This window comes from Bison bison, unplaced genomic scaffold (assembly GCF_000754665.1).
Source record: "Bison bison bison isolate TAMUID 2011002044 unplaced genomic scaffold, Bison_UMD1.0 scf7180017864289, whole genome shotgun sequence".
Lineage (NCBI taxonomy): Eukaryota > Metazoa > Chordata > Mammalia > Artiodactyla > Bovidae > Bison > Bison bison.
In genome coordinates this window covers 11,135,404-11,153,495 of record NW_011494861.1, presented here as the reverse complement: position 1 = coordinate 11,153,495, position 18,092 = coordinate 11,135,404, and the positions used below count along the sequence as shown (strand labels likewise).

The window sequence follows — 18,092 nt, the reverse complement described above, 5'->3', positions numbered from 1 at the left end:
GGCAAGGGGCAGCACGGGGCTGGCGCCTGGCTCCTCCCCGCTGTGGCAGCCACTGGCCATTCCAGCACATGTGCAACCAGTGGGATAGGGTCACAGTTCAAGGTCAGCAGCCCCCCCACCCCCGCCCAAACAGCCCGAGGGTGGGACATCCCTCAGGGGATGTGGGTCCAGGGCCACCCCATGGGACTGACTGGGACCCACCTGGCAGGAAAGGCTGCTTCATGGTCTCCATGAGGCTCTTGAGGTCATGCTCTACGTAGTTCATGACGATGTAGATCTTGTCCATGTTGCTGCCCACGACGATCTCCTAGGAAACAATAGCAGGTCTGAGGGGTCAGGGCCCCAGCCAGCCCTGCTGCCACCAGCGCTCCCAAGAGACATGAGATCCCAGGGCCGGACACCCGGTGACACAGCAGGGACCCCCCCAAGTGTGATGGCCACTAGGGGCGCAGCACTGGGGGCCCTGTGGGCAGAGGTGCATGGGCCTCACCCTGACAGTGACGATATTGGGGTGTTGCGCCTTGAGGATGGTGTTGATCTCCCTCAGTGATGTGATTGGGAAGCCCTCCTTCTCCTTCTCCATTTTCAGTCGCTTTAGAGCCACAATTTCATCTGAAAAGTAAGTTACCGGAAGACAGACACTGAGGAGACCTTCTTCTACCCACAAGCTCCCATTTATGGCTGTCCCCTAGAATCACAGGATGTGGTCAACTGGCCTCCCTGGGGGCTCAGAGCTTGGACCGCCTCCATCTCTGAGGCCCTGGCCCCCGGGCACACATCTGCTTAGGTGCTGTCACTCCAGGCCTGGCCTGGTGAACTCCATACTCACAAGCAGCACAGGGCTTCTTGGTCAGGCTGACTTCTGTGGGTGCCAAGAGCCAGCTGCTCAGGTGTGCACCAGCCAGGTGAGGCCCCATGAGGGCCAGCACCAGGGGAAGGGTGATCCTGGGATCACAAGGAACCACGCCCAATGACTTTGACACTGAAGGTGACAGGGCCCTGTACACAGCCAGGGGCCTGTGGTGCTGGCTGGCACTCTGGGCCACCTGGTCCATGCCCCACACCCCCTTCCCTGTGGGGTACCACCCTGGGCTGCGTCCCACCTGTCTTCTTGTCCTTTGCTCTGTACACAACCCCGTAGGTGCCTTCCTCAATCCTGTTCAGACACTGGAACTCCTCCACACTCCGACAGCCCTAGGGGAGGCACCAGCGTGAGGGCATGGTAGCCAGGTTCACAGCCCACAGCAAAGCCTCAACTAGACATCTCCAGAGGCCCAGATGGTGCTCAGGCAGGACCTGGGAGCAATAATCTTCTCAGCCTCTGCTTGCTCCTTCAGTGAGCAGGCGCCCTCTATCCAATAGCTGGCCCTGGGCACTGGCCCCCCGAGACACCTCCAGCCACTGATCCTAAGATGATGCAAAGACAGCAGGGACCCTCTGTGTTGCACCCTCAGCTGGCGCAGCAGCCCTCAGGAGCAGTGGCACCCTCAGTGCACCTTGGGCCCTCACCCTCTTGGGACCTGCCCCTCCCCCAAGTCCCTCCCTGCAGCACTTTGGTTACTGAATTGCAGGGCGATATGCACCACTGCCCTCTGACCCCCATAGGGCAATAAGGCAAGGAAGGTCAAGGGCCCATCTGCCCAGGCCGAGGCAGAAGTGACTGCAGAGCTGACTGCACACAAGGTGGCCTGACTCTTATGCAGGGGCCCCTTGTGGGAGTCCTGGCTGCAGTTGCATGAGCTGTCCTCCAGCAAGCCTACTGGACAAGAGACCAGACCATGACAAGGGATATGTCGGAGGCTAGGGGCCAGGCCTGGCCAGGGATAGACCCCCACAGTGAGGACGCAGCTTCTGCTCCCAGCCACCAGCCCCATCCATGGGCTACAAAGAGGAGGTTCCTCACCTGCAGGGCGGGCAGGTACTTGGGCAGCTCCTGCTTGAGCTCGATGGGTGACAGGGCTGGAGAGTCAGGCACAAAGTCCCCTTCGGTGAGGGCGCTGCTCTGGGGGGTGCCCTCACCTGCCTCCTCTTCCCCCTCTTCACTCTCTCCAGAATCGTGGTCAAACCGTGACTCTGGAACTTCAGAAATTAAACCCAATTTCAGAACCAGAGACAGACAGTGTCACAACCCCCACCCATTCTGGGGGGAATATGAGCACGACCGCCTCCAGGGGCCAGGACACACTGTGTCCCACTGCCCTGGACAGAGGGCGCTGTGTCTTGGGGCCACTGGCCAGGCTGGGACCACTGTGAGCTAATGACCAGTCGTCTGAGAAGGCTGGCCCAGAATTGGTGTCCAGTGGCCCAAGGCCTTGGCCTGGCTGTTGGCAGAGGCCACAAAGTCCCAGGCCAGTGACTGGTCTGTGGTCAGAGCCCAGCTGGTGTTTTCTAGCTCCTGTCCCAATGTCCAGGCCGAGCAGCCCCCAGAAGGGTGGCCAGGGAACCAGCAGCTGGGTCCTGGACATAGCAGCTGGGTGCCCCTGTGGCTTCTGGGTGGGATGTGCCACAGACAAGGGTTATTTGTGGGTCACGGTCCCACCACAACTCTGACATGGGTCAAGCACCCTGGTCAGAGGTGGACGAGGAAGAGGTGAACCACCACTTGGGGGCTTCTCACCAACCAAGACGTGGTTCTCATTCTCTCGCTCCTCATCTTCACTCATTTCTTCTTCACTCACTTCTTCTGCAAGAGAAACAGGTGTCAGCTAAGACCCTCTACAAGAGGTAGCAAAGGGCCCTCACATGATCAGTGGGGGTCTCACGAGGTCCCAGTCAGCAAGGCATTTTCAAGATGGATATTTGTTTACTTAGACTTTATTGTTGTGTAACTTCTAAGCTCCTATCACATTAAGCCTCAGGCTCGAGCTCACCGGCTGATTGTCCAGACACATCCTCAGAGTTGCTTCCAGTCTCCTCCTCCTCCTCTTCTTCCTCTTCCTCCTCTTCCTCCTCTTCCTCCTCACTGCTGCTCCCCTCTTCCTCCTCCTCCTCCTCTTCCTCCTCCTCAGAACCTGACCCCGACTCCGCTTTAGGAAGAAAACAGGCAGCAGTGAACTTGGGGCCCGCCCTGTGGTGGCTGAGTTGGGCAGGGCCGGGCGAGCAGTCACCTGACGAGGACTCAGCGGAGCTGGTCTTCCTCTCGCTGTCGCTGACGTCCTGCAGGTCGGACAGCAGGTCTCTCTCTTCCACTTTCTCTTCTTTCACTTATAAAATAAACCATTGAAGGTGAATGTGGGGCAATGTTTTAAAATAAAACATTAGATGGTGCTTCTCATATAAGAGGACCAGCTCATCTACAGACACTTGGGAGGAAGACAAGTCTTCAAATCCTCCAGCGCATGAACTTACACAAATAGCCCATCACACACACAGGTACTGCAGCACCCTGTGATGTTGTGAAGCATCAGTCTCTGAACTCAGGTGTCCCCCTAGCAAAGACCACCCTGTGCTGGGTCCGCAGGCGCTGTGCGGCCTTACCTGGCTTCCGGCTGTCCCCCGGCTCAAGCCTTTCTCGAGGAGGCCGGAGTGGGCTACGGCTCCAGTGGCTGGCTTTCACCTTATCGCTGTAGTCCTCTCTCACGGTCCGGTGATGTGCAGACACTGCGCAAGAACAGCACAGGGGCTGGGGGCAGTCCCCTTTTCCTCTAGGCGCACACATGCCTACAGCCCGGGAAGGAGTCCAGGAAGCCACCAGAGGACCCACGTGGGCATTCTAGACTGCTCTCTACTGGTCAAAGGCAGGGGACAGAACCCACCTCCTCAAGCCCAGGCCTATCACCCACTGGGCATTAGGGAGGTGGACACCAGACATGGCTATCCAGGGTGCACAGCTCACACCCCGGGACCTGCAGCATCACCTAGCCCTCTCACTCGCCCCCGCCCACCTTGCCCTCCTTCAGCCTTCCCCTACCCTTCCGCCTCGCCCAACTCCCGGGCTCCATCCACCTCAGGGGCCCCACCCACCTTCCCGCCGGGCCTCCCGCTCCTTGCGCCTCTCCTCCGCCCGCCGCTCCCGCTCCTTCTGCTCCCGCTGCTCCTTCTGCTGTTCCCGCATCTTGCGTTCCCGTTCTCGCTTCCTCTCTAACTGCTCGAGGCGGTCCCTGGAACAGGAGCACACCAAATCTTTTCTCACCCCCGAAACCGGAAGCTTTCTTTTTGGCCCTCAGTGCTTTTTGCTGCATTTATAAACTATCCCTCTGGCAAGCCATTTCAGTATTCTTGCCTTGAGAACCCCATGAACAGTATGAAAAGGCAGAGAGATACAACAGTGAAAGATATACTCCCCAGGCCGGTAGGTGCCCAGCATGCACCTAGAGAAGAGTGGAGAAACACCTCCAGAAAGAATGAAGTGAAGGAGCCCAAGTGAAAACTACACCCAGTTGTAGATGTGACTGGCGATGGAGGTACACAGTTGGAGGCTGTAAAGAACAAGATTGCGTAGGAACCTGGAATGTTAGGTCCCTGAATTAAGGTAAATTAGAAGTGGTCAAACAGGAGATGGCAAGGGTGAACATCAACATTTTAGGTATCAGTGAACTAAAATGGACAAGAATGGGAGAATTTAATTCAGATGACCATTGTATCTACTACTGTGGGCAAGAATCCCTTAGAAGAAATGGATGTCCATCACCAATCCCGTAGCTTGCTCAAACTCATGTCCACCGAGTCAGTGATGCCATCCAACCATCTCATCCTCTGTTGTCCCCTTCTGCTGCCTTCAATCTTTCCCAGCATGCAGGTCTTTTCCAACCTGTCAGCTCCTCCCATCAGGTGGCCAAAAGATTGGAACTTCAGCTTCAGCATCAGTCCTTCCAATGAATATTCAGGCCTGATTTCCTTCAGGATTGACTGATTTGCTCTCCTTGCAGTCCAAGGGACTCTCAAGAGTCTTCTCCAACACCACAGTTCAAATGCATCAATTCTTCAGTGCTCAGCTTTCTTTATGGTCCAACTCTCACACCCATACATGACTACTGGAAAAACCATAGCTTTGACTAGAAGAACCTTTGTTGGCAAAGAAGTATCTCTGCTTTTTAATATGCTGTCTAGGTTGGTCATAGCTTTTCTTCCAAGAAGCAAGTGTCTTTTAATTTTATGGCTGCAGTCACCATCTGCAGTGATTTTGGAGCCCAAGAAAATAAAGTCTGTCACTGTTTCTACTGTCTCCACATCTACTTGCCATGAAGTGATGGGACTGGATGCCATGGTCTTTGTTTTTTGAATGCTGAGTTTTAAGCCAGCTTTTTCACTCTCACTTTCATCAAGAGGCTTTTTAGCTCCTTTTCATTTTCTGCCGTAAGGGTGGTGTCATCTGCATATCTGAGGTTATTGGTATTTCTCCCAGCAATATTGATGCCAGCTTGTGCTTCATAAAACCCGGCGTTTTGCATGATGTACTCTTCATATAAGTTAAATACAGAATGTAGGTGCAGTCTTAAAAATGACAGAATGAGCTCTGTTCGTTTCCAAGGCAAACCATTCAATAACACAGTAATCCAAGTCTATGCCCCAACCACTAATGCTGAAGAAGCTGAAGTTGAATGGTTCTATGATGACCTACAAGACCTTCTAGAACTAACACCAAAAAAGATGTCCTTTTCATCCTAGGGGACTGGAATGCAAAAGTAGGGAGTCAAGAGATACCTGGAGTAAGAGGCAAGTTTGGCCTTAGAGTACAAAATGAGGCAGGGCAAAGGGTAACAGAGTTTTGCCAAGAGAATGCACTGATCATAGCAAACAGCCTCTTCCAACAACACAAGAGAAGACTCTACACATGGACATCACCAGATGATCAATACTGAAATCAGACTGATTATATTCTTTGCAGCCAGAGAAGAAGAAGCTCTATACAGTCAGCAAAAACAAGACCTGGAGCTGACTGTGGCTCAGATCATGAACTCCTTATTGCCAAATTCAGACTTAAATGGGGGAAAGTAGGGAAAACCACTAGGCCATTCAAGTATGACCTAAATCAAATCCGTTACGATTATACAGTGGAAGTGACAAATAGATTCAAGGGATTAGATCTGACATACAGAGTGCCTGAAGAACTATGGATGGAGGTTTGTGACATCCTACAGGAGGCAGGGATCAAGACCATCCCCAAGAAAAAGAAATGCAAAAAGGCAAAATGGTTATCTTAGGAGGGCTTGCAAATAGCTGAGAAAAGAAGAGACGTGAAAGGCAAAGGAGAAAAGGGAAGATATACCCATCTAAATGCAGAGTTCCAAAGAATAGCACAGAGAGATAAGAAAGCCTCCTCAGTGATCAATGCAAAAAAAAAAAAGATGAAAACAACAGAATGGGAAAGACTAGAGATCTCTTCAAGAAAATCAGAGATAACAAGGGAACATTTCATGCAAAGATGAGCACAATAAAAGACAGAAATGGCATGGACCTAACAGAAGCAGAAGATATTAAGAAGTGGCAATATACACAGAACTATACAAAAAAGATCTTAATGACCTAGATAACGACGATGGTGTGATGACTCACCAAAGCCAGATATCCTGGAGTCCAAAGTCAAGTGGGCCTTAGGAAGCATCACTACACACAAAGCTAGTGGAAGTGATGGAATTCCAGTGGAGCTATTTCAAGTCCTAAAAGATGATGCTGTCAAAGTGCTGGACTCAATATGCCAGCAAATTTGGAAAACTCAGCAGTGGCCACAGGACTGGAAAAGGTCAGTTTTCATTCCAATCTCAAAGAAAGGCAATGCCAAAGAATGTTCAAACTACTGCACAATTGCACTCATCTCACATGCTAGGGAAGTAATGCTCAAAATGCTCCAATCGAGGCTTCAACAGTACATGAACCAAGAACTTCCAGGTGTTCAAGCTGGATTTAGAAAAGGCAGAGGAAGCAGAGATCAAATTGCCAACATCCGCTGGATTATTGAAAAAGCAAGAGTTCCAGAAAAACATTTACTACTGCTTTATTGAGTACACCAAAGCCTTTGACTATACGGATCACAACAAACTGTGGAAAATTCTTCAAGAGAGAATACCAGACCACCTCACCTGTCTCCTGAGAAATCTGTATGCAAGTCAAGAAGCAACAGTGAGAACCAGACATGGAACAACGGACTGGTTCTAAATTGGGAAAGGAGTATTCCAAGGCTGTATACTGTCACCCTGCTTATTTAATTTATATGCAGAGTACATCATGTGAAATGCTGGGCTGGATGACGCACAAGCTGGAATCAAGACTGCCAGGAGAAATATCAATAACCTCAGATATGCAGACGAGAACACCCTTATGGCAGAAAGCAAAGAATTAAGAGCCTCTTGATCAAAGTGAAAGATGAGAGTGAAAAAGTTGGCTTAAAACTCAACAGTCAAAGAACTAAGATCATGGCATCTGGTCCCATCACTTCATGGCAAATAGATGGGGAAAATGTGGAAATAGTGAGACTTTATTTTGGGGGGCTCCAAAATCACTGCAGATGGTAACTGTAGCCATGAAATTAAAAGATGCTTGCTCCTTGGAAGAAAAGCTATGACCAACCTAGACAGCATATTAAAAAGCCGAGACATTACTTTGCCAACAAAGGTTTGTCTAGACAAAGCTATGGTTTTCCAATAGTCATGTATGGATGTGAGAGTTGGACCATAAAGAAAGCTGAGCACTAAAGAATTGATGCATTTGAATTATGGTATTGGAGAAGACTCTTGAGAGTCCCTTAGACTGCAAGGAGAGCAAATCAGTCCATCCTAAAGGAAATCAGTCCTGAATATTCATTGGAAGGACTGATGCTGAAGCTGAAGTTCCAATCCTTTGGCCACCTGATGGGAAGAGCTGACAGGATGAAAAGACCTGGGAAAGACTGAAGGCAGCAGGAGAAGGGGACAACAGAGGATGAGATGGTTGGATGGCATCACTGACTGGATGGACATGAATTTGAGCAAGCTCTAGGAGTTGGTGATGGACAAGGAAGCCTGGCATTTTGCAATCCGTCGGGTGCAGAGTCCAACACGATTCAGCGACTGAACGGAACTGAACTGGGTTTTTCAGCCCACAAAGGGCTTTTAAAAACCAGAACTCGAGTCCTGTTAACCCCATCCCTAACAACTGGCCAAGAGGAAAGTTCTGGTCCAAGGAGGTAACTGCCTAGGGCTGAAACCCCACTTGGTCATTCTGCTCAGCTGATGCTCTGAGACACACCAGGGCTTTCCCCAGGTGTGCATAGTTTTAATCCACTTCTACTAGAAGGCAAGTCTTCCTGGGCCTTCCATCTAAGGAAAGGAAGGGAGCCATAGCCCCACGCAGGGATCTGGTTTAGGTGTTTACAGCCAAAACACTTCACTTTAAGCAAAACGGTAGCCGCAGCCCTAGGTTCTGATATACTGCTTCTATTCTCATTTAGTTCAAAACATTTCCAGGGAGTTCCCTGGCGGTCCAGTGATTAGGACTGGGCACTTTCACTGGTGGGGCCTGGGTTCGATCCCTATCAGAGAACTAAGATCCCACAAGTTGTACGCATTTTTCAGCCCTCAAAAATAAAAAGTCAAGCTCTTTCCTCCCCTGCCGCTAAGGTGCTTGGTTCTTCCGAGGAAGCTAAGGCTGTTTTGGGGCGAGGCCCTCACTTTATCCAGCGACTAGCACCGCGCTCGGCAGCCCCCACCTAGCACTCACTCGCACCATGGCCTCTGTCTCCGAGCTTGCTTGTATCTACCCTGCCCTCATTCTGCACGATGATGAGGTGACGGTCATGGAGGATAAGATCAATGCCCTCATTAAAGCAGCCGGTGTAAATGTTGAGCCTTTCTGGCCAGGTTTGTTTGCAAAGGCTTTGGCCAATGTCAACATCGGGAGCCTCATCTGCGATGTGGGGGCTGGTGGACCCGCCCCAGCGGCCGGTGCTGCACCAGCAGGAGGTCCTGCCCCATCCACTGCTGCTGCCCCAGCTGAGGAGAAGAAAGTAGAAGCAAAGAAAGAAGAATCTGAAGAGTCTGATGATGACATGGGCTTTGGTCTTTTTGACTAAATCTCTTTAGTAACACATTGAATAAAAAGCTGAGCTGTTAAAAAAAAAAAAAAAAGTCAAATAGTTTGTATTTTTCCTCATCGTTTCTTGTGCTGGCCATAGGTTTTTCAGAAATGGGTTGTTGGATTTCAAACATCTGAGGATACCCCGCCTGGCCCAGTTTCTTTCCGTTGCGAACTTTAATTGAACTCTTCTGTGATAAGAGGGCACACTTTGTTCAGCCTCAGTTCTTCTGAGACCCCTCACACAGCTTGGAGTTTTGTGGAAACACATCCTAGAAGCTTTCAGACGTGTGTCCTGCAGCTGCACCGCTGTGCCCACCTGTCAGGACGTTTGGCTGGTAGCATCTTCCAAATTGTCTACATCCTTGCTGATTTTCTCCAGCTTTACTACTGATGACTGGCATGGGACCCCGATGCTTCCACCCAGAGTCAATGGACTGCCTTCAGTTGTGTCAGGTTGGGGTCCAACACCAGGTGCCAAAACATTTACCCTGGTCGCATCTTCCTGCTCTGCATTTATGTCGTCATGAGGGTCTCTACCTCCAGTGTCTTTTGTAACATCCATTTTGTCTGACGTCAGTGCAGCCACTCAGGCCCTTTTACTGTTGTCGTGTGCATGGGCCATCCTTTCCCATCATTTCATTTTCTGGCTGCCACGTCGGGTGTGGGATCCTAGTTCCATGACCAGGGATCGAACCTGTGCCCCTTGCATTGGAAGCATGGAATCCTACCCACTGGACCTCCAACAAAGTCCTCCTCCTTTACTTTCAACCTACTTTTGTCTCCAACTCTAAGATGTCCCTCTGACACAGCACACAGCTGGATCTTGTTTTCTGTCTGACAGGCTCTCCCATGTTTGGTGCAGAGACTCATCTCACACTGAATGTAACTATGGATACAGCTGCTGCCCCCCGTACCCCCACCTTCTTTTGTCTTGTTTTTTGGTTTCTCTCTTTCTCCCAGTTGGGATGGTTTCTTTTTTGGCTGCACCATGAAGCGTGCAGGATCTTAATTTCCCAACCGGGGATCAAAACCAGGCCCCCTGTGGCAGAAGAGGGAGTCCTAATCACTGGACTACCAGGCAGTTACCCATTTGGGGTTTAAATGGGGATTTTGAGCAAATCATTTTAATTCCTCTATTTACTACTTTTTAGAAGTTGCTCTAGAGATTGCAGTGTGCATCTCATGAGATTAAGCTCCAGGAAATGCAGATCTTGTTCACATACAGCCCCCACTCCCGTTTCCTCCTGCAGTTTATACACATTATGGCTACTTGACCACACAGTGTTTTAATCATTGTTTTATGCAATCCTGTGTCTCTTGTACTAATTCAGACAAGATGGGAGAAGAAGCATGTTTACAGGGGCTTTTGTCCCAACCTGCAATTCAGCCACGCCCAGGGCTAGCCTTTTCTTCTGGTGTCATTTCTGCTCAGCTTGAAGGTTGTCCTTAAGCACTTCCCAGAATGCCCACGTTGCTGGCAGAGAGCCTCTGCTCACTTGCCCTCACTTGGGAGGCAGGCTGTGACGCACACAGAATTTTGGGCTACCAGCATTCCTGCCCTTCCCCAATTTCCCATTGGTTTTCCTGGTACAACTGTTGCTTTGTACTTATACTATTCGGGGTTCACTGAGCTTCTCTGATATGTAGATAAATATTTTTCATCAAATTTGGGACAGTTTCAGCTGTTCCCCCTTCCTTCCAAGACTACCACTGTGCACATGCTGGTCCCATAGATGCTGTCCCTCAGTTTTTCTTCAACCTTTTCCTCGCTGTCATTAGAAGGCACGATGTCCATCTTCAAGTTCCATGCTTCTAGGTCGCCAAGTCTGGAACACACTGTTTCTATGATGTTTTTCTTCCTTAGAAGGGGTTAAATCCTATTTGTCTTAGAGCTCTCTGTTGAACACTGGACATTCTAGACAATGTCCTGCAGCAACCATGCCTTCCAACCTTTCCTCCCAGTTGCTGCCATTCAGTGACTGTGAGGCTAACCCTGTGAGCTCGCCTTGTACAGTGTGGCCACTGCTGCACCGTTCCATGTGCTTCTCTTTATTTTCAAGCATGGATTCCTTGGGGTCACTACTGTGTCTGCATAGCTGTGTGCCCCTACCACACTGGACAGAGCACGGGGCCTGCAAACATAGACCCTTCTCACACCTGCCTTCCCTGCCTTTTGTGGGGCCCCAGCTGCTGGGAATGTCCACACCCTCCACCCTACTACTCCCCTCCTGCAGAGCAGCCCAGCTCCCAAGCTCTCCCTGGAAATGACCACAGGACACAGAGGTAGCCTAGGGGTCATGCCTAGGCCATGTAGGACAGACCTGGGTTAACAGATATTCCTCTGGGACTCTGAGCCCACAGAGAGGCCCCTGGAGACAAAAGCACCAGAGGCTGGTGTCCTAGCTCCTGGCCATTTCAGGGCCTTTGGGGTTTCTGTGTCTTTTTTGTTTGTTTGTTTGGAAGAACCCGAGTCTACTTCTATTGTAACCCCTGAGAACCCTAAGCACTATGCCTTGTTGGTCAGTCTTCCTGGACAAGGTCCCTAGAACAGAGCAGGCGCCTGGTGCACACCCACCAGCCAAGCAGGCGGCAAGTCACCCACAGCGAAGCCCCTCCTCGCTGTGCCACAGGTGCACACGCAGGGACGGGCCGCCTCCAGGATGGCTCCACCGGGATGGGACAGCGGCCTAGCCCGCCTCGCCCCAGGCTCGTCCCTTACCACCCTCACATGGACGTCGTCTGAGGGTGTGGACAGCCCCCCGACCCCTAATGGCCACCACCCCCCCTACTCTCCTTCCCCCGCTGTTGCAGGTCTGGCCCAAACCTTCACTCTTCACCTCTCAGCTCCTCCTAGACTCCCAGCTCCCTCCAGCAGTATCCTTCCCTGAGGGACCACCTCAGAAGCTGAGTCGGGGACTCTGCCTTGAGTCAGGACCACATTCTCTCACCCGCTCAGCCGGGCTCCTGGGCACCTGAGCAGCCTCGGTGCACAGGTTTTTGTTCCCCTCGTCAACTTCTGTCACCTCACATGTGCAGCCCCATGTGCAGGGAGCCCTCGCTCCCTTCAGGACAAGCCTCTGAGCCGCTTCCTGCCCAGTTCCCGTCTGTGTGACCTGCGTGCCCTCTCTGCTGTCATCAGGGCACCTACCTCTCCCTGCGCGAGTGCTCCCGGGCCAGCTCCCTCCGCTTCTGCCGCTCCCACTCCCTCCGAGCCTTGTCCTGCTCCTCCCGGTGCCGCTTCCGGCGCTCATGCTCCCGCTCCTTCTCTTTCACTCTGGCGTGCTTCCCTATGGGCAAACAGCATGTGTCGTGAGAGGAGACTTAACCTCCAAAACTCAACAATACCCAGTGAAAAAAAGAAAAAATATCTAATCAGTGACTTCCCTGGTGGTGTAGTGGTTAAGGATCCACCTACCAATGCAGGGGACAAGGGTTTGATCCCCAGTCCAGGAAGATCCCACATGCTGCGGAGCAATTAAGCCCACGTGCCTCAAAGACTGAAGCCTGTGTGTCCTAGAGCCTATGCTCTGCAACAAGAGAAGCCCCTGCAATAAGAAACCTGCACTGCAACAAAGAGTAGCCCCTGCTTGCTGCAATTAGAGAAAGCCTGAGTAGCAATGAAGACCCAGTGCAGCCAAAAAAAAAAAAGACTTGGAGAAACAACCATGACTTTTGTTTAAAAAAAAAAGAAAAAAGATGAAGACATAAAACGCTAGGCAGTAAGCGTGAAGTTAAGAAAAAAAAACAAAAATAACGTGATTATCACTGAACAGAACTGTGGTCTCTATCTTCTCAATTTTCTGTATTAAATAAACTGTGATTAGGCTACATTAGTCTCATGATTTTAAAAAAGTCATCCTTTGTAAAGAACACAGGACAAAGCTTAACTCCTTTTAGTTTCTGCATCACATTATAAACCACACTAGCCACCTGCGTTTAACAAGATTTACATCAGGCCCAGGTTCAGTTTCCCAATATCCCTAAGAAGCTCTCGATATTGGTGTGACAGCAAACTCACTACTTGGACTTTATCAAGCATCTGTTTCTTAAAAGCAATTGAGCACTGAAGAGCGGCCTTCCCACACTGAATTAAGACACAGACCAGCTTCCCCAGAACAATGCAGTGAGGGGAAAACACACCAAAAGGAAAATGAAGTATCTATTCAGAATGATCTATAATAAATTTATACTTTTAGCTAAAATTTTATTCTCTTCTCTCTCAGCTGAGCTCTGAAGAACGTAGCAGATCATGAAGTAGGAAGGAGACCGTATCTGAACACAACACAAAATGAAACAAATGCTTTGTACCCCCTTCTGCTGAGTGACTGCGATGCCTACGTTTCTCTTTTCTCTTTTCGTCTTTCCTGTGATGTGCTTTTTCCTTCCGAGACATCTGCTGGGGTGGTTTGATAGCCAAAGAATCATCTTCCTCTCCTCTGCAATGAGACACCATGGCATTATGTCACCTGAGAGGGAAGTAGGGAGCACCAGGGCATCAGGGAGTCTCCCCAGCCCAGGGAAGGGAAGGGTTCAGAACATAAAGGAGAGCCTCAACCATCACCTCAAAGACTGTGCTCATTATGACACTCAGGCTTCCCTGGTGGCTCAGCCGTAAAGAATGTGCCTGCCAATGCAGGAGACACGTGCTCTATCCCTGGGTAGGAAAGATCCCCTGGAGAAGGAAATGACAACCCACTCCAGTATTCTTGCCTGAGAAATACCAAGGACAGAGGAGCCTGGTGGGTTATAGTCCGCTGGGGTCGCAAAAGAGCCAGACACGACTTATTGACTTTAATAACAACGGTTATGAAACTTAAGCCCAAACTGTGTACTAAACACAGATTCAGATGGAAAATACAGTGGAAATCAGTGTGTTATACGGAACAAAAATGCTGTCTGAGGAAACTCTAGGGTGTGACAGACATGCAGTGTTAATTATCTTGATCGTGTATAACAACTTATCAAACTGCATACATTAAATCTGTGCAGTCTCTCACTTAAAAAAGCTGTTAAAAAAGAAGGTCCCACAATTTTAGTCAAACTTAATGACCTCAAAAGGTCATTTCATATTCCCAACTGAGTATAAAACCAAAACCTTGGGAGAATGCACAGTCTATACCTTTTAGCCTTAATTTCTCGTTATAGTGTTTTTGACTGTTTGATGATGGACACGAAGGGAAAAAAAGCGAGGAGAAGCCACAGCATAGGAAGAAATGTCAGAGGTGCAGCTTCGGCAGGACTGCTTCTGTTTCTGTTTCTCCTAGGCCTCGCTCAAGTATCTTTCAGCAGCAACTCTGGTTTATTTGTAGATAATTTTAGACAGTACGTATAGAAATCATCACAAACACCCAATTCCTTAAATGTACTATGTGAATTGTGCTGACTTCACTGAAGAGCAATCACAAAGAAAGGAGCACACACTCACACTTCTCCTAAGCAGAGTGGGGAGCTGTTACCTGACACCACACAAGGCTCATTTCCATGGAGGTGGTGACCTCCAACTTACAAAATCACACTGAGAAGGGCCATAAGGGTCACACACAGCCAGATGTGAGCGCACCTGCAGCCTGCAAGCTCCTCGGGGCTGCACCCTGCTCACCTGTCTTCCATGGAGTCCTCTCTTCTGTACGGCGAGTTCCTTATTGTTATCTCCATGCGGTGGTCCCTCAGCTCCCCCTCCTCAAGGGAATCCCGCTTGGAATCCCGGTCATCAGACTAAGAAGCAAGGAGAGAGTACTTTTCCTTACAGATAAGCCTATTTTTAATAAGATGCAAACCTTGCCAACATCCCAAAACCAACTTTCATACACACTTTTTCATATGACCAATGTGATAAAATCTAAAAAACTTTCATTCAAATCCCATGACATCAGAATTACAAATAACTCTGTAAACCAGAACCTGAGAAATTAAAACCAGCATATATGTAAAGGGACATCAGACTCTATGCCAAGTATGTTAGTTGTTTATATGAGACAAAACTGAGCCTTAAAGAATACTTCATACACCAAATAATTTGCAATATCTCATAAATATGTAAGAAAAGTCTGTTGCTAATCTTAAAGAAGAGGTATTTCTTTCAATGCTCCTCATTAAATTACTAAACTTTTCCTATGTTATTAGGTAAACCAAGAAAGGTGTAAAACATTAATTTCAAGGCAACTTCCTACTACAGTAAAAAATACTTGGAAATGGTATCATGAGTATAATGATGAAATGAGAAAAATTAGTTCAACTGCACTAATGATTTTAGGTTCAAAATACTTTGTTTTCCATGTAGCTGTGGTCATCTATATGCAGCTTTTTAGTAAGTTATCAATCTGTCTTCAAAGTAAACTGAGCATCTGAATGTTTTTGTTAATTTTTAGAATAGATTTTGGGCTCACCTGAGACATTTGGAAGTACAAAAGAACTTCACCGAAGAAGCGTTGTTCTAATGGAAAAATGAGGGCAAAGAAATTAAATCTCCTTTAAAATAAAAACACTTACTTAAAAAACATAGCTTACATTTTTTAAGCGTTTTATCTCTGCTTTCTCCTCTTGTTCCTTCCGTCGTTTCTTTTCCTGAAGAATTTCATCTAAAGTTTTCACTTTCCAAGAGTCCTTTTCATCACCCATTTGAGTTAAAACACTGCAAAAAGACAAGAATTCAAACTGCTTCAGGACACAGCAAGCTATGGTTTGATGCTACGCTGTTCCTGGACACTTCTGCCTCACCACTTTTGAGCGCTTCAGTAGAAATCTTTGTTAAGAGGGATGAGCTATGCCAGAAATAAACCCACACACCTATGGTCAATTAATCTTCGACAAAGGAGGCAAGGATATATCATGGATAAGAAAATCTCTTCAGCAAGTGGTGCTGGGAAAGTTAGACAGCTGAATATAAATCAATGAAATTCAAACACATCCTCATACCATACACAAGAATAAACTCAAAATGGTTTAAAGACTTAAACATAAAACTTAAACATGACACTCTAAAACTCCTGGAAGACGTCATAGGCAAAACAATATCTGACACAAATCGTACTAATGTTTCCTTAGTAAGTCTCCTAGGCAACAACTAAACAAATGGGACCTAATCAAACTTACAAGCTTTTACACAGCAGAGAAATGATGAACAAAACAAAAAGACAACCTATGGGCTGGGAGAAAATATCTGCAAACAATGTGACTGACAAGGGTTTAATTTCCAAAATATACACACACCTCACACAACTCAATAACAAAAACCAGAAAACTCAATCGAAAAATGGACTGAAGACTTGAATAGACATTTCTCCAAAGAAGAAATACAAATGACCAATACCCACATGCAGAGATGCTCAACATCATTAATTATCAGAGAAATGTAAATCAAAAATATAATGAGGTATCACCTCACACTGGTCAGGATGGCCATCATTATTGGTTCATTTATTTTGAAAATTGTTAATGGCAAAGAGTCGACTCATTGGAAAAGACTGATGCTAGGCAAGATTGAAGGTAGGAGGAGAAGGGGATGACAGGGGATGAGATGGTTGGATGGCATCACCAACTCAATGGACATGAGTTTCAGCAAGCTCCGGGAGATCGTGAAGGACACGGAAGTCTGGCATGTCTGTCCATAGGGTCGCAAAGAGTCAGACATGACTGAGTGATTGAACGACAACAAATAAATGCTGAAGAGGGTGTGGAGAAAAGGGAACCCTCCTACACTGTTGGTGGGAATGTAAATTTCTGCAGCCACTATGGAGAACAGTATGGAAGCTCCTCAGAAAACTAAAAACAGAGCTACCCTATGACCCAGCAATCCCACTCCTGAACATATATCCAGACAAAACTATAATTAAGAAAGTTATACATGTGCCTTCTATGTTCATAGCAGCACTATTCACAACAGCCAAGACATGGAAACAATCTAAATGTGTACTGACAGATGACCGGATAAAGATGTGGTATATATACCTATACATGCCACACACACACAGGAATACCACTTAGCCATAAAAAAAAATATGAAATGCCATTTGCAGCAACATAGATGACCTAGAGATTATCATACTAAGTGAAGTCAGAAAGACAAATACTTTATGATATCATTTGTATGTGGACTTGAACATATGACACAAGTGAATTTATCTATGAAACAGAATCAGATTCACAGACATATACAAAAGACTGGGGATTACCAAGGGGGAAGGATGGAAATGAGATGGAGTGGGACTTTGGGATTAGCAGATGCAAACTAGTATATATACGATGGATAAACAGCCAAATCCAACTGTACAACACAGGGAACTATTTTCAATTTCTTGTGATAAATCATAATGGAAAAGAATATTAAAAACATGCGTGTGTGTGTGCGTGTGTGTATATATATATATATATAAATGAATCACTTTGCTGTACAGTAGAAATATTAACATTTACAACATTGTAAATCAACTATACTCTGATTTTTAACAATGGAAAATAAGGGGCGGGGGGGAAAGGTTTCAAAAAAAGAGTGATGGGTCGCGGAAAGCGACTGCTTGTATTCCAACCTCTTTTCTGTCATTCCTGTACGGTCTAGGGAAAGTTACTTCACCTCATTCTGTAAACGGTAAGAAAACCACCTGTGTGACGGTACCACAGAAGATTAAGTGAGATCTCCCAGGTAAAGCTCGTAGTTAGGTACCTGGCACTCACCGAGAACTGTTCTCGCCGTCAGGAGAATTTATTTGAAAGACCACCTGGGCCGCGTGGGCCACTGGCCCATTTGACGGCGGCAGCCCCATCACAAGATTAGGGGAGGTCTGGAGTGAAGGACTCGAAGGGCGCGCTCGCAAACCAGGCAGCGGGGCCCGGTTTTGGAGTTTCAGTCGTGCTAACCCGGGGTTCGGCCGGGCTGGAGTTAGCTCGGGGAACGCCTGGGCCCGCCGCCTCCGCGACTCCGAGTTCCGCGCAGAGCGAGATGGGCCGGGGAGGCGAGGAGTGTAGCCCAGCCCGGTCCACGCGCCCGAGGCCCGCCGGGACCGGAGAGATCGAGTGAGCTGGTCACGCCGTGGCCCCTGCCCGGCCCGCCCCGCCTCCACTTACCCCTGCGCCGCCGCCGCCGCCGGTCCCGGAGCCTGAGAAAA

The 18,092-nt window shown here is 48.3% G+C and overlaps 1 protein-coding gene and 1 pseudogene across 2 annotated transcripts in view; one reads left to right on the top strand and one right to left on the bottom strand.

Moving 5' to 3' along the window:
* Positions 1-18,092, bottom strand: part of LOC104995932 (cyclin-dependent kinase 11B-like) — a 37,675-nt gene that overhangs the window by 1,832 nt on the left and 17,751 nt on the right. Inside the window, 13 exon segments of the mRNA XM_010849996.1 lie at positions 202-307; positions 491-612; positions 1,104-1,194; positions 1,904-2,079; positions 2,618-2,683; positions 2,871-3,026; positions 3,108-3,203; positions 3,478-3,600; positions 3,964-4,100; positions 12,140-12,278; positions 13,330-13,427; positions 14,591-14,706; positions 15,499-15,622. Of these exon segments, the coding sequence (XP_010848298.1) occupies positions 202-307; positions 491-612; positions 1,104-1,194; positions 1,904-2,079; positions 2,618-2,683; positions 2,871-3,026; positions 3,108-3,203; positions 3,478-3,600; positions 3,964-4,100; positions 12,140-12,278; positions 13,330-13,427; positions 14,591-14,706; positions 15,499-15,622 (1,550 nt within the window).
* Positions 8,627-9,041, top strand: LOC104995931 (annotated as a pseudogene). Its single transcript, XR_826126.1, has one exon. The product of XR_826126.1 is annotated as a 60S acidic ribosomal protein P1 pseudogene (transcript).